This window comes from Mytilus edulis, chromosome 4, assembly GCF_963676685.1.
Source record: "Mytilus edulis chromosome 4, xbMytEdul2.2, whole genome shotgun sequence".
Classification (NCBI taxonomy): Eukaryota; Metazoa; Mollusca; class Bivalvia; order Mytilida; family Mytilidae; genus Mytilus; species Mytilus edulis.
This window is the reverse complement of record NC_092347.1, coordinates 7,677,150-7,690,569: the sequence shown is the minus strand read 5'-3', so window position 1 is coordinate 7,690,569 and position 13,420 is coordinate 7,677,150. Positions and strand designations below refer to the sequence as shown.

Sequence of the window (13,420 nt, the reverse complement as noted above, 5' to 3'; positions counted from 1 at the left end):
CTTTCAAATCATGTATTGCTTGATATATTGTTGATAGCTACAATTCAATAAAACAATTAAATCATGGAAACATGTTATAAAGAATTAATGCCAGCCCGTTGCAAACATAACAATTGTTTCGCATATTAACATTTTCAAAAACATAATTTGGAGATATCTTTTTGATTTACCTCTACTAAATTAGAAAGCAAGTAACAAATCTTACAACACAAAAGACAAATATCAACATTTCATGCCAAAATAAGACAAGAATGTATCCATAGTACACGGATGCCCCACTCGCACTATCATTTTACATGTTCAGTGGACTGTTAAATTGGGGTCAATAGTTATCAAAGGTACCAGGATTATAATTAGTACGCCAGACGCGCGTTTCGTCTACATAAGAATCATCAGTGATGCTCATAACAATGTATTTATAAAGCCAAACAATTAAAAAGTTGAAGAGCATTGAGGGTTGAAAATTCCAAAAAGTTGTGCTAAATACGCCTAAGGTAATCTATTCGTGGGATAAGAAAGTCCTTAGTTTTTCGCAAAGATTCAAAGTTTTGTAAACAGGAAATTTATAAAAATGACCACATTATTGATATTCATTTCAACACCGAAATGTTGACTACTGGGCTGGTGATACCCTCAGGGACGAAACGTCCACCAGCAGTGGCATCGACCCAGTGGTGTAAATAATTATCAAAGGTACAAGGATTATAATGTATTACGCCAGACGCGCCAATACTTTAATTTGGCATTAAAATTAGAAAGATCATATCATGGGAAACATGTGTACTAAGTTTCAAATTGATTGTACTTCAACTTCATCAAAAACTACCTTGACCAAGAACTTTAATCTGAAGCGGAACGAACGGACGCACGGACGAACGAACGACTTCATCAAAAACTACCTTGACCAAGAACTTTAATCTGAAGCGGAACGAACGGACGCACGGACGAACGAACGGACGAACGGACACACAGAACAGAAAGCATAATGCCCCTCTACTATCGTAGGTGAGGCATAAAGGAAACATAATGACCTTCTACTATCGTAGGTGGGGCATAAAACTACCAAAGGGGGAATTAACTGTCCTAATGCGAGGAAAACCTGACAATAGATGAAAGACAACGAAAAGACTAACAACAGTCGACAATCAAAAACATAAAAGAAATCACGGGGATTCGACAATTTGTCAATTTAATTGCAAAAACGAAATCCAACGATCAAATATAAACACCGAAAACCTTAATATGAAAGTACAACAACCATTGACTATATATATACAGTGTTCTGACTTTGAACGAGAACAGTGTCATTTAAAGATCTTAACCTTGTTTAAGAGAACGTAAACATTTGTTTTAAAACTTAATAAGTTGGGAATAACAACATAAAAAACCAGATGCGATGTTTTTGGTTGAGGGGGTCGATTTTAACGTTTTAACTTTATCATGTGTTTGTGTAATATTTGCAATATTTTCACGTTTATACCTATAATGTCTGTTTGTTTTGCTCACATATTGTTGTCAATATAATGAAATTAGTTGGGCCTGTGAAACAAGTGAGATGTTTAGCTAGCTTTTAAACTAAGATTATTCCACCCTTTTCTAGATGAGGAAACACCTGTGCAAAGACAGGAATATTACAGATGTATCCATTCGTTAGATGTGTTTGAGCTTTTGGTTTTATAAAAGGCTTTCCGTTTTTGAATTTCTGTTGGAGTTCGGTATGTTTTTTATTTTACTTATTGACAGTCTATTCTAATAATATACAAATGTACTATGTCCCTGTTAAAACAAATATTCTAATCAGTTTTCTGATAAGTTCTGTATATATTTGATATTTGACATTTGATAAGGGACTTTCCGTTTTAAATTTTCCTCGGAGTTAAGTATTTTTGTGCTTGTACTTTTTTCTGTTGTGCGTGTGAATGTTAGTCCTTCGAGAAAATATTTCCACTTTCCAAGTTAAAAAATGGCATAACTTTTGAACTATGTATGACTTACTGCCAAAATTCAATATTTTTCATCGAGATTTGCTTCTTAGAATTGTCTATTAGTTTCATAGAGTTTGGATGAGAAAATCTTAAGGTAGAGTGCGGAAAGGAAAATGGTATGGATGAAAGAATGATTTGACGGACGGGGGCTGACAATGGTAGAAATTAATGTTTCCTTGTGTCCCGTTTTTATAGAACAATATATTTACCTTTACGTGAATATCCATAATTTTAACCGAACTGTGCTATTGTGAATCATTGTAGCATCGTGTGCCTTTAAAATTGAAAAAATATATATATAATGTAAAAACAAGTTCGAATTGAATTCAGATCTTTTTAAACACTTTTTATGTCTTTCAATAGAATTATGAAAAAATCTTAATTTGTTTATATACAAGCTCTATGCAAGATAGTATGTAAATTTTTCCATCAATATTAAGAAAATGCATTATAATTATTTATACACCATAATCATCATGATAACTTTGAATGTAATTATTATCCTGAATTTACAATGCCCTACCATAAAGTAAGTCAAACTGACGAAGTAATATAATTCTGTCGGTCGCATCAATCACGATATCAAGGTATAAATAAGATACATTCAATCGTGCTAACACCTTTATGGGTGTATCTAATTCAAACAGTTCTTAAATAATAACAAAACACTTATTTTAAAATATGTCCCCACAGTAACTTAAAAGAAAGCATTATGCATCCCATGCAAACTTGCATTTTTAATGACACGATGTGTTTAACATGCTTAATATGGAAATGTGTTAAGTTCCATAACAGAACTTCATTATCAATTATTACAACATAACTGTATCTATATACTAAAGGAAACATTTAATTCTCATTTTCGTACAAGATGACGTGTAAAATCACAACATAATTATATCATGTCACCAAACCGAAAGTATTAATCGTTATTTATTGACTCTTACAATAACTATTCTGAACAGGTCAAAATATAAGTAAACAAAGCAATGCCCGATTTTTTGTTGTAATTTTAAACGACTTAATCGTGTAATATTTAGTAAAAACTTGTGTATACTTACATTCCGTTCTTTAAATAGGAAATGTTATATGTTGATTTTCCAATGGCTATATTTAACTTATCTACAGTTATCGTTCTTGGTTTTACTTTTAAAAGCTTCGTGGATGTTTACAGAATTATCACATGAAAAGTAGTATGAGCTCATATTATTTGCCAAATGGAAATATTAAAAACTCTTTTTCTAATAACTGGGTCAGTTGAAACGAATCTTGGTCGCAGTTATCATTGGGGTATTTAGTTTTTAAAAATGTGATCGATTATCCTGGTTGCTCAGAGGTAGATATTACTCAAATATAACATGGGGTACAATGTCATTTGTCTTTATAAATAGAGGAAATCTGACAAAGACATGCAGATATGTTCAGCTTGATAAGATCTACATAAAGTCCATGCCTAAAAATCTTTTGCTGACGATACATTATAAAATAATTACTAAAAATGGTAATGTTTACCATTTTGTTTTGATTTTTGTCTGTTATCTTGAATTGTGATAGTTAAACGATATCCGTGCATAGCTAAAACACGTGGAACCATTGTATATGTCTTGTCTGCGATAGCTACTATCAGTGTAAAGGTGTAATGATAATTAACATCCATAAGATAATTTTTTCATTGAATTACAAAAGAAAATAATGAAACTTATATCAGAACAATTCATGGAGGATTCGACAAAATTATTGATGTATAAAATGGGAACATTAATCGAAAACATTATCAGTTTACTTTAGAAAAATTAGGGAAAATAAAATATCTAAAATTTTGATTTGGACGTTATCACTTAATTATAAAAGAAACTAATTTGTTCCAAAGTTTCATTAAATTCTATGAAGGTTTCACAACTTTATTGTTGGGCTATGAAACTGTTCCCCTAGAATGTAACTATAAAGTTTAACTGCATACGTATGAACATGATGAATATGAGTAAAGTACGAAAAATTGTAGGATCATATTTAATTAACATTTGTTTTTCAAATCCCAGATACTAGTACTGTCTTTTGATCATCATTTTTTTGGTCTCAGTTTTATAAAAGTACAAGAAAATTTGAACACTGCATGAAACGTTGACCACAGAAAGAACCTAAATGTCGACAATGCTGATGACGGACTGGAGGATCTTGTTTCCGTTATAAAATGGTGCAGCCTAGACATAAAATTAACAGTTCAAGATCACCACAATAATGCAGTCAAGAATAAGTGTTGGAGAGATTACATTTATGATACCCTCCGGATAAAACATATTCTCAATGCCCTTAAGGTCGTACAACTCTTTACCTGACTCGGTATTTGTGCATACAGCTGGTTGGTCCAGTTGTTTTTATTCTGTTTACCCCTGTATCTTTATCTTATTTTATTTGTAATTTGTTAGGAAAGTGTATTCAACTCATGTTTTACTTTACTGAATGTACTACCAAAACTCTTTGTGTTGATATCTTTGTCTGAATTATTGGTATGCTTTTTTGAATTTTTAAGTATGTTGGCTACTCTATTTTAAAATAACAAGCTTTTTAAAAGACTGTTACAAATTGATAGTATATAAATAAATAAACTAAAAAAGCAGAAAGAAATGATGGGTCCGTGTGCTTGTTTTCGAGATATAAGGCATTGAATATTTGGCGGGAAATAATTCTCTCTAGATTTTTCTTGCATTTAACATTGGCACCTTTTTTGTTTAAAAAACTATAACAAGGATTTCATAAGATATTGAAATATGGCTTTTTAAACTATATGTAATAAAAGTGTGAAAAGAAAAGTGAGGTTTAGTGGGCAAATTTTTTTTTATGTTAATACATGGATAAAACCAGAGGATTCCGAAAATCTGGCAAAAGTTCCAAAACATGACGAGCAAACATCCTTAAGTCAATTGAATTTGTATATTTAAGTTATGTTTACGCAGTTGTATCCACAGGCACTTGTGACTACCCAGACATAAATAATGGATAGTCACCTTTCCATTGAAAGAAACTAGTGCATGTTCCTTCCACTGAATCCGAATTGTTGAGAAAGTATATAACAAATATTTTTTTTCTGTATGTACTACAAGTACAAAAAGTGTTTTAGTGGTGTCTTTGTCAGATATATGTGATTACTTGTTGGGATTTTTTAAATCAGTTATCACGTTTACCAATGATATCTTTTTGAACTACTTGCTTAGTTTTGGCAATAACTATTATATACAACTGTCATACAAATTGGAGGTTAGCTGTAAATCCAGATTTATTTAAAAAATTCTTCGGAAAATGCATGTACTATGTCAGGAATATGACAGTTCTTGTTTTTATTTGTCAGGTTTGTTGACTTCCCTTTCTTAGATAACCTTACAGATCGGTATCTTTGTGTATATATGTTCTTTAACGTACTTTATTAATCTATCGGGAAAGCATTTTTAATTTCTTATTATAAAAGAATATCAATATGTCACGAAGAGAACATGTGATGTAACAATATCAAAGCACATTTTACAGATACCTGCATTAAAATCATTTAACTCAATGAATTTTATTCAAAATATTTGTTAAAATTTAATAAAATAAACAAGATGAATCACCTCTTTTATAAAAAAAAAAAAAAAAAAAAAAAAAACTGACAAAACTGATAAATGACATTTTGTAATAAGGCAACAGCCTAATCATGATTTGCTTTGTTCATGAAAGAATACTACATTACAATAAGTTGTTATGAAATGTGCAATAAAAGGAAAGAAAACAATATTATTATCGAATCTTTTTGACAATTATTTCCAAAATAATAAATTATTTTTCTTTGATCTTTAAGTTTTAAATTTCTCTTTGAACACAACTGTTTTCGTAACTTAAAATGCAATCTTTCAGGCCAGTTTAAAACCGCAAATACTACATTTGCGACTTTTATAATAATTCTTCATGCCCTCTTAATGAGATTTAAACCATTGGAGCGACGTTAAATTTTGTTGACATGAATTGCTAATATACCAATGGCATAAATGGCTCTAGCAATTTGATAGGGAGTTCAACGCTTTTTCAGTTTGCAATATCTACTTATATATTCATTCAAATGTTCTTTTTTTACCAAGACAGATGAATTCTATTTAGATGCGTAGTAAGTTATAATGAAAGTATTTAGTGTCGATTTCAGTCTTTCGTTATCATTATTGTCGTAGCAGTGTTTCTGTTAGGAGCACTTCAATCATTCTAAATACAATCCTTACAGTTTGTAAATGTACAAGCGTAACGTATAGACGGAGATAAACGTACCACAAACTTAAGAACTGGTGGGTGAATTAAGAAGCCAAACTGCGTGTCTATTTCTTTTTATTGTACTGTCAATAAGCAATCTTGTGTAGGATTATAACAGCTATTACGCTTTGGAAAATATTTCCTGGTCCGAACACTTTGTACGTGTTATCTCCGCTAATAAGGTTTTGATATCGTTTTGTTTGTAACCAAACTTGTTTGTTTAATGCATTCGTTATATCTTTTAAGAGCAATCCAGTGAAATCTTGGTCTTATTAATAAATGTAATTCGTAGGGTGACCTTGGATGCAAAAATTGGAAATAAGGTAACAATATGTCGGAAGTTAAAATTATCTTTCACATTTTCACAACTTCAAGATTGCTGTGCCCAGAAAATATGGAAATAGATTTGAATGAACTAGTGAAATATTATTGTGTAATTGATTTGATTTACGTAAAATTTTGGTCTAAAGCGATTGTATGACTTTTCAACCAAGGTTTCCTCTGATATGTTGAGATCTTAATTTAACTTCAGCGTTGAAGGGCGTTGTTAACATACTGGCATCCTTTGGTCTGGTGAATTTTTATCTCACTGCCGCAATCAACCATCAAACCACATCATTACCTTTGCTCTCATATGTTTGAGTATGAGCGTTGCTGATGAAAGTAAATCTAGAAAGGCGTTTCGGATGCATGAAATCAATAATGAGTTATTTTCACTTATATTTGCTTCTTTTCAGGCAACAAACCGTACAGTAAAAACATCAGGCTTTAAACAACACTATCTTAATTAAAATTAATTAAGTACTACAAAGAGTATGTCGTTCGTTGTGACTATTTTGAATAAACAGATTAAAGAAAGAGATTATCAGCTATGTGTCAATATCGAACAACAAACTTGATATAAAGCAAAAGATAGACTTGACAGTAGTTGTACTCAAACACTTTGACAATGTGGTTTGTTAATTTTCATTTTTTTTCAAATTGATAACGGTTTCATGTAATATAAAGAATTTGCAATGCAAGTTAAGAATCCACTTTTATGCAGAGAAGTAGTTTGACACTGTATTTACACTTGCTTGCCAGGTCTAGAATCAACTGGACCATTCTATTTTGTAGCTTTCAAAAGAAGAAAATGACAAAAACATTTCTGTTACAAGAATTTATTTTCAATGCCTTATCAATAATATTGCACTATGTCTTACACATCTATGTCTATGGATCGTAAAAAGATGTTTAGTAAACTGTGTCCAACTCCAAAATACAGTGGTTTCCGAATTGCTTCATGTTGACATCTTAATTGGCACTCAATCTATTAAAGTAAACAAAGCATCATTTATGAACTCATTGTTATTAAACAGGTGATTGTAAGTCTTTTTTAATAATAATTAAAACAACTTATATGACAGTATTAAAATCAATATTTCTTCATTAATATAAGGGAATTATTATTCAAACATATTTTTAAGTTTTCTTCAGTTTCTCTATTATCCTTCCAATTGTAATGGGAGAAACGTCTCATTCGTAGGAAACAAGTCTTAATAATTGTTAGACTCCTACAATAATATATAAAGTTTACCCTCATAGAAGTTCTTTAGAAGAACCTTGTAGTGGAAAATATCTATATAAACAAGACGCGTTGTTCTTTTTATGGTGTACACATTTTCTTTCTAGTTTTCATTTCATTTAAGAGACTTTAACTGTATAATAACATTAACGGTAACAATTTTAATAAAGCAAAAGCTCACGTCGACACATATTGTCTCTTCACTGATGTCCGTGACCAACATAATTCAAAACCAAATACTAACGGCGATTAGTTAATATAAAAGTACCAAAAGCAAAGCCAAACCCTAACAAGCATCAAAGAATCATAGAATCAATAGGAAATTCATTCTCATCTTTTTTCCTTATTCATATGAATCACATTTCATACAGGAGCAACCAATATATTTTAACTTCACGTTACGATATATAGATAATTTCCTGTTACTCAATAATGCAAGTTTACAACGTATTTGATTTTAACGAAAGAAATCTCTTTATTACTGAAAAATTATTACACCATGGTTTCCGAAATCACAAACTAGTCAAAACATTCACTAGATTTTATCATCAGTACAAGGAAATGATTCGTAAATATAAATCAAGATGTAGACATCTTATAAGTTCAGGTATTTCACATCACATCCATTTTTTCATATTTTTTTATATAAGAAAGGTTGTTAGTTTTCTCGTTTGAATTGTTTTACATTTTCATTTTGGGGCCTTTTATAGCTGACTATGCGGCATGGGCTTTGCTCATTGTTAAAGGCCGTATGGTGAACTATTGTGGTTTATTTCTGTGTCAATTTGGTCGCTTATGGAGAGTTGTCTCATTGGCAATCATACCACATCTTCTTTTTTTATATTATTTGGAAGGGATATAGTAACAATATTGTTGTCATTTCATTACGGATGGCATATTTTGGTATAAATATTGATTCCCTCATATGTATTTTGCATCGGCCATAAACACATTTATTATAAAACCAGTTGTTGATATGATACGGGTTATGTTCTTCTCATATATTTTATGATGGTATGATACTAAGACTCTAACGGCTGGGATTGTGCTTGATTTTCATATAATGGAGACATAATCTTTTAATCTGTTCAATTGCCGTCTAAAGCTGGTATGTCAGTAACTGCTTGTAGTCCTTTGTTAATTTATGTATCATTTTCATTTTACTAAGTTTCTTTTGTTATTTATTCTGACATAGGACTCGGACTTCTTTTAAACTGAGTTTAACTGTGCATATTGCTGTGTGTGTCTTTATTTTACGTTGGCGAGATATTAGGCAGAGGGTTCAGATCTCACGAACCATGTTTAACCCCGCCGTATTTTTGCGTCTGTCCCGAGTCAGGAGCCTCTGGCCTATGTTAGTCTTGTATGATTTTTTTTTAATTTTAGTTCATTTATATGTTTAAGAGCTAAGTGTGACGTCCATTGTCACTTAACCATCTCTTGGTGTGGGGTCTTCTCGCTGCATTGAAGACCTATTGGTTGCCTTCGACTATTACCTGCTCTTTGGTCAGGTTGTTGTTTCTTTGACATATTCCCCATTTCAATTCTCAAATTAGGTTTGGTGACTTTGTTAAATGCATCTATCTCCTCATCGAACTTGAAATACAGGAATACAGTTATTTCTGCTGTATATCTTCGTTCACGTCTAGAAATTGATTATGAGGGTCGGTTGAGAACCAAACATTACGAAAAAGAACTGATTCCATTTTCACAATTGTAAACTTTCTATTTCTGCGTAGTGATGTTCCAGCAGCACCACATGTGGTGCAGAATCTGCTAACCTTTCCCTGTAACACACCGATATCACCCAGTTATTTGATGTTGTGTATGTTTCTCAGTTATCTATTTTGTGTGTGTGGACCGTCGTTTATCTTTTGCCTATTTCGATTGTTCACCATGATGCTGTCAATTTAACTAAGATTTATGAGTTTGATAAGTGGATCTTTCGTTTTCTCTGACAAAGTTATATGTATTGCACTCACTTGTTTCGTCGCACCATTACTTCCTGGCCAGAAGAAGTATTTAGTTGAGTCATTTTTGTAAAGCAAACAATATATCTGAAATAACAATTTTTTTGAAATGCAAAATAGGATAGCAAATTAGCCAAGAAAAAGTTACTTTTTCTGCATTTAACTGTTGGTGTTGTATTTAATTCAATTATTCTATGCAAGTTACATGACATCATTAAAATCCTACTTTTAATTTTGCAGCCAAAAGGTTATGATGAATAAAGAAACGAATAGATTATCTCAAATATCTAACGTAAACTCAATAACAATAAATGCAAAACAACATACGTTCCTTTGTTGTATTTCACAATAGTTTTTCCAGTTGGTTTACGTATGTAAGCTCTCTCAATTCTTATATTAATGTCATCTTCGTACTTAATCCATACATTTTCTTTTTCGTCTTCATATTCCCAGATAGAACTTACTGTAAGAGGAGAAAATGTTAGCAAAGTTCCTCTGTATCATCGATATATCTGGGTAATTCTGTTTTATGATTGATATAGTATATTGATAGCGTTTAATTTGGTCAGTGCATATGGACTTCCCATTTTTGAACTTGCCTTGGATTTCGGTATGTTTGCTATCCTTTTTTTGTTTTGTATCAGATAATTCAAAAGAGAACGACGATTAGTTGTTAACAATTATGTCTGTAAGCTTCTACTACATCATTGAATGGTACTTAAGCTTATATTGAACTTCTCACATGGCAAATTGGTCGCAAAACGATTTGCTTTGTTTTGTTTTAGTCATAGATATGTTTGATCTATCCAACCATACTAATGTTATCTCTCTATTCTTTTGGCCTCGAGCGTACCAGATGATGAGTATTTCAGTAACACGTGATGTGCATACATTTGTTAATACTGAGAGCCTCCGAACTTTTAAGCCTTCCACCATTCACCTAGTAGATATGGTTTCAATATTGGCGTTTATGAAATGAGTTTTGTTTTTCTATAAACTTACAGACATTTTTTTAGGTTGTCAGTTTTAGCCATTTTGTGCTCTCAAAACATAATTATTTGATTATTCCAAAATTTGGTTGTTTTTTTTTAAGATGATAACGATTAATCAAGAAAAAGAGTTATCAATACACTATAACAGAACAAATGTCTTAGTTTTATTATAATAACCTTTTTTTGAGTGAACAGGCAATACATATTCATCGAAATATTCCTTCACTGTGATATCCTTGTCGTCACTCCTAACTGTATCCGTTGACTGATGATCAATAGTTTGTTTGTTATATAAATTTTGGTCACTGCTATATTCATTCTTGTATACAGACAAATCAGGTGTTTGATCCGGTGTACCAAAAAAGGGGTCGTCACTAAACATGATCAAACATAAAATAATTTTTTAATAAATGAAAATATTAACTCCTACATTACATGTTATTTCATATCTTAAAGGGGCACTAGCTACGAGATATATAAATAATCTAATATATTATTTTTTTTGATCGATCATTAAAGAAATGCAAATTGTGAAATGATAATTCGCATTTAGCATCCAGTATGGTTCAATTTTGTCAAAATAAGCAAAATAATATTGATTATGAATTATTCAATTGCAAGTGAATAATTCGACCTCATTGAATCCGAATTCATATGAACTTCAATTTAACCCCTTAACTTCAGATGGATAACACGTGAATTGTATGTGTATAGTTACCTAAAGGAAAAGAATGTCAACATTGAAAGTGAAACAAAGGTAAATCATTTGATTGACTGATTCGATCCACAAAAACTCATTCGTATTCAGGTAAAAACGATTATAAGCACTTATGTTTCATCTATAATATGAAATTCAATAGACCTAGAATAATCCAACAGCACGAATTTGCTTAATCTATTTAGATCTATATTTATGTTTACATCGCTTATATGGTCATCGGATGACTTTAGAGGTCAACTCGATAATTAATCAGATGGTGTTTAGACTAAAATACACACGAAACGAAGCTACGTATTTTCATGCCAGTGCCCTGTTAATTGTTTATTTTAGACTTTTAATAGTTTGGATAAATGTTTTACATTGTCATAAATCAAATATGTGAATTTGATTAAAATCGTTGAATATGAATTTGACAGCTATTGCCCCTGTAATGAATCATCAATATTATTATGATAATATAAAGCAATGAGATTATGGTTGCCATTTCGAACACTTTCCAGAAGAGACCAAAATACGTAGAAGTTTGCAATCAAAAGCGGCTGTACTTCCTTCAACAATAAGATCAAACATAAAACATAGCAAGTTTTAAAAGGCCACAACATTAAAATGTAAACTATTTCCAAATATTTATTTTAAAAAAATACAATAAACTTAAACAAGTGCCATTTACAGAAAGAAATGACAATCAATAAACACTAAGATCTTATGTAATGTAAGTAAATAGTGCGACGGGGTTGAACATGTTTTGGGACGCCAAATTAAAAACAAGTTAGAACAAAAAACACTAAGATCTTATGTAATGTAAGTAAATAGTGCGACGGGGTTGAACATGTTTTCGGACGCCAAATTAAAAACAAGTTAGAACAAAAAAAACTAAGATCTTATGTAATGTAAGTAAATAGTGCGACGGGGTTGAACATGTTTTCGGACGCCAAATTAAAAACAAGTTAGAACAAAAAACACTAAGATCTTATGTAATGTAAGTAAATAGTGCGACGGGGTTGAACATGTTTTCGGACGCCAAATTAAAAACAAGTTAGAACAAAAAACACTAAGATCTTATGTAATGTAAGTAAATAGTGCGACGGGGTTGAACATGTTTTCGGACGCCAAATTAAAAACAAGTTAGAACAAAAAACAGTAAGAAAAAGCTTCACTCATTATATCAACATATTGAAATTAAAAACAATTAACAAAAAGACTTCAAACACACTAAGTGCCGATCTGAGAGTACTCACAATAACTGAATGCTAGGTCAAAGCCCAAACCAACTTATGCAAAAAAAGTCATTTACCCAAGATTATCAATTTGTAAACATCCAATTTCAGTGTAAAGACATCATTTACATTCCGGGGAAAATATTATCTTGTGCAATTCCAAACAAAAAGCATCAACAGAATGTAGGACCGTAAAGGTTTGTTGCTGTAGAGTACATTTAGTAATAATATTTAGTTAATATATCTTCATTTATGGATAACAAAATCAATGTTTGCACCACGCAAAAATAAACAACTTTCAAAGATTTTGTTACATTGTTAAATTGATAACCTTGTTGAATAAGTATTATTCAAAGACCTTTTAATTGTTGGTTTTTTTTGGCATATAATACTTACCTTATCTGAAGTTCGAATAATCCATTCTGTCCCATTTTATAAACTCCAATATTTGTACAATCCCAGCGTACCTTAAACATAAATTAATTTGAAATTAACTATCTCAGCTTAAATTTATGGATACCTTCTATTATTTCATTGTGAATATTTAAATATACAATTTATTGTTATTTCAATTAAGAAATATAGCCACCAGGAGATATATGTCAAAAGGGAGTGTCCATAAAGAAATATAATGGAACATAAGCTTACTTATCTATGGGAAACTAGATTGAACAAGAATGTGTCCCAAGTACACGGATG

At 31.1% G+C, this 13,420-nt stretch overlaps 1 protein-coding gene across 3 annotated transcripts in view; it reads right to left on the bottom strand.

The window, feature by feature from the left end:
- Positions 1–7,401: 7,401 nt before the first annotated feature.
- LOC139518885 (uncharacterized) overlaps positions 7,402–13,420 on the bottom strand; it is a 28,281-nt gene continuing 22,262 nt past the window's right edge. For all 3 annotated transcript variants that reach the window (XM_071310555.1, XM_071310556.1, XM_071310557.1), the window contains exons 18-22: positions 13,118–13,188; positions 10,961–11,157; positions 10,119–10,254; positions 9,804–9,878; positions 7,402–7,566 (exon numbers count right to left, since the gene is read on the bottom strand). In XM_071310555.1, the coding sequence (XP_071166656.1) occupies positions 7,551–7,566; positions 9,804–9,878; positions 10,119–10,254; positions 10,961–11,157; positions 13,118–13,188 (495 nt within the window). In that variant the 3' untranslated portion in view covers positions 7,402–7,550. The remainder of the gene's footprint in view (positions 7,567–9,803; positions 9,879–10,118; positions 10,255–10,960; positions 11,158–13,117; positions 13,189–13,420) is intronic.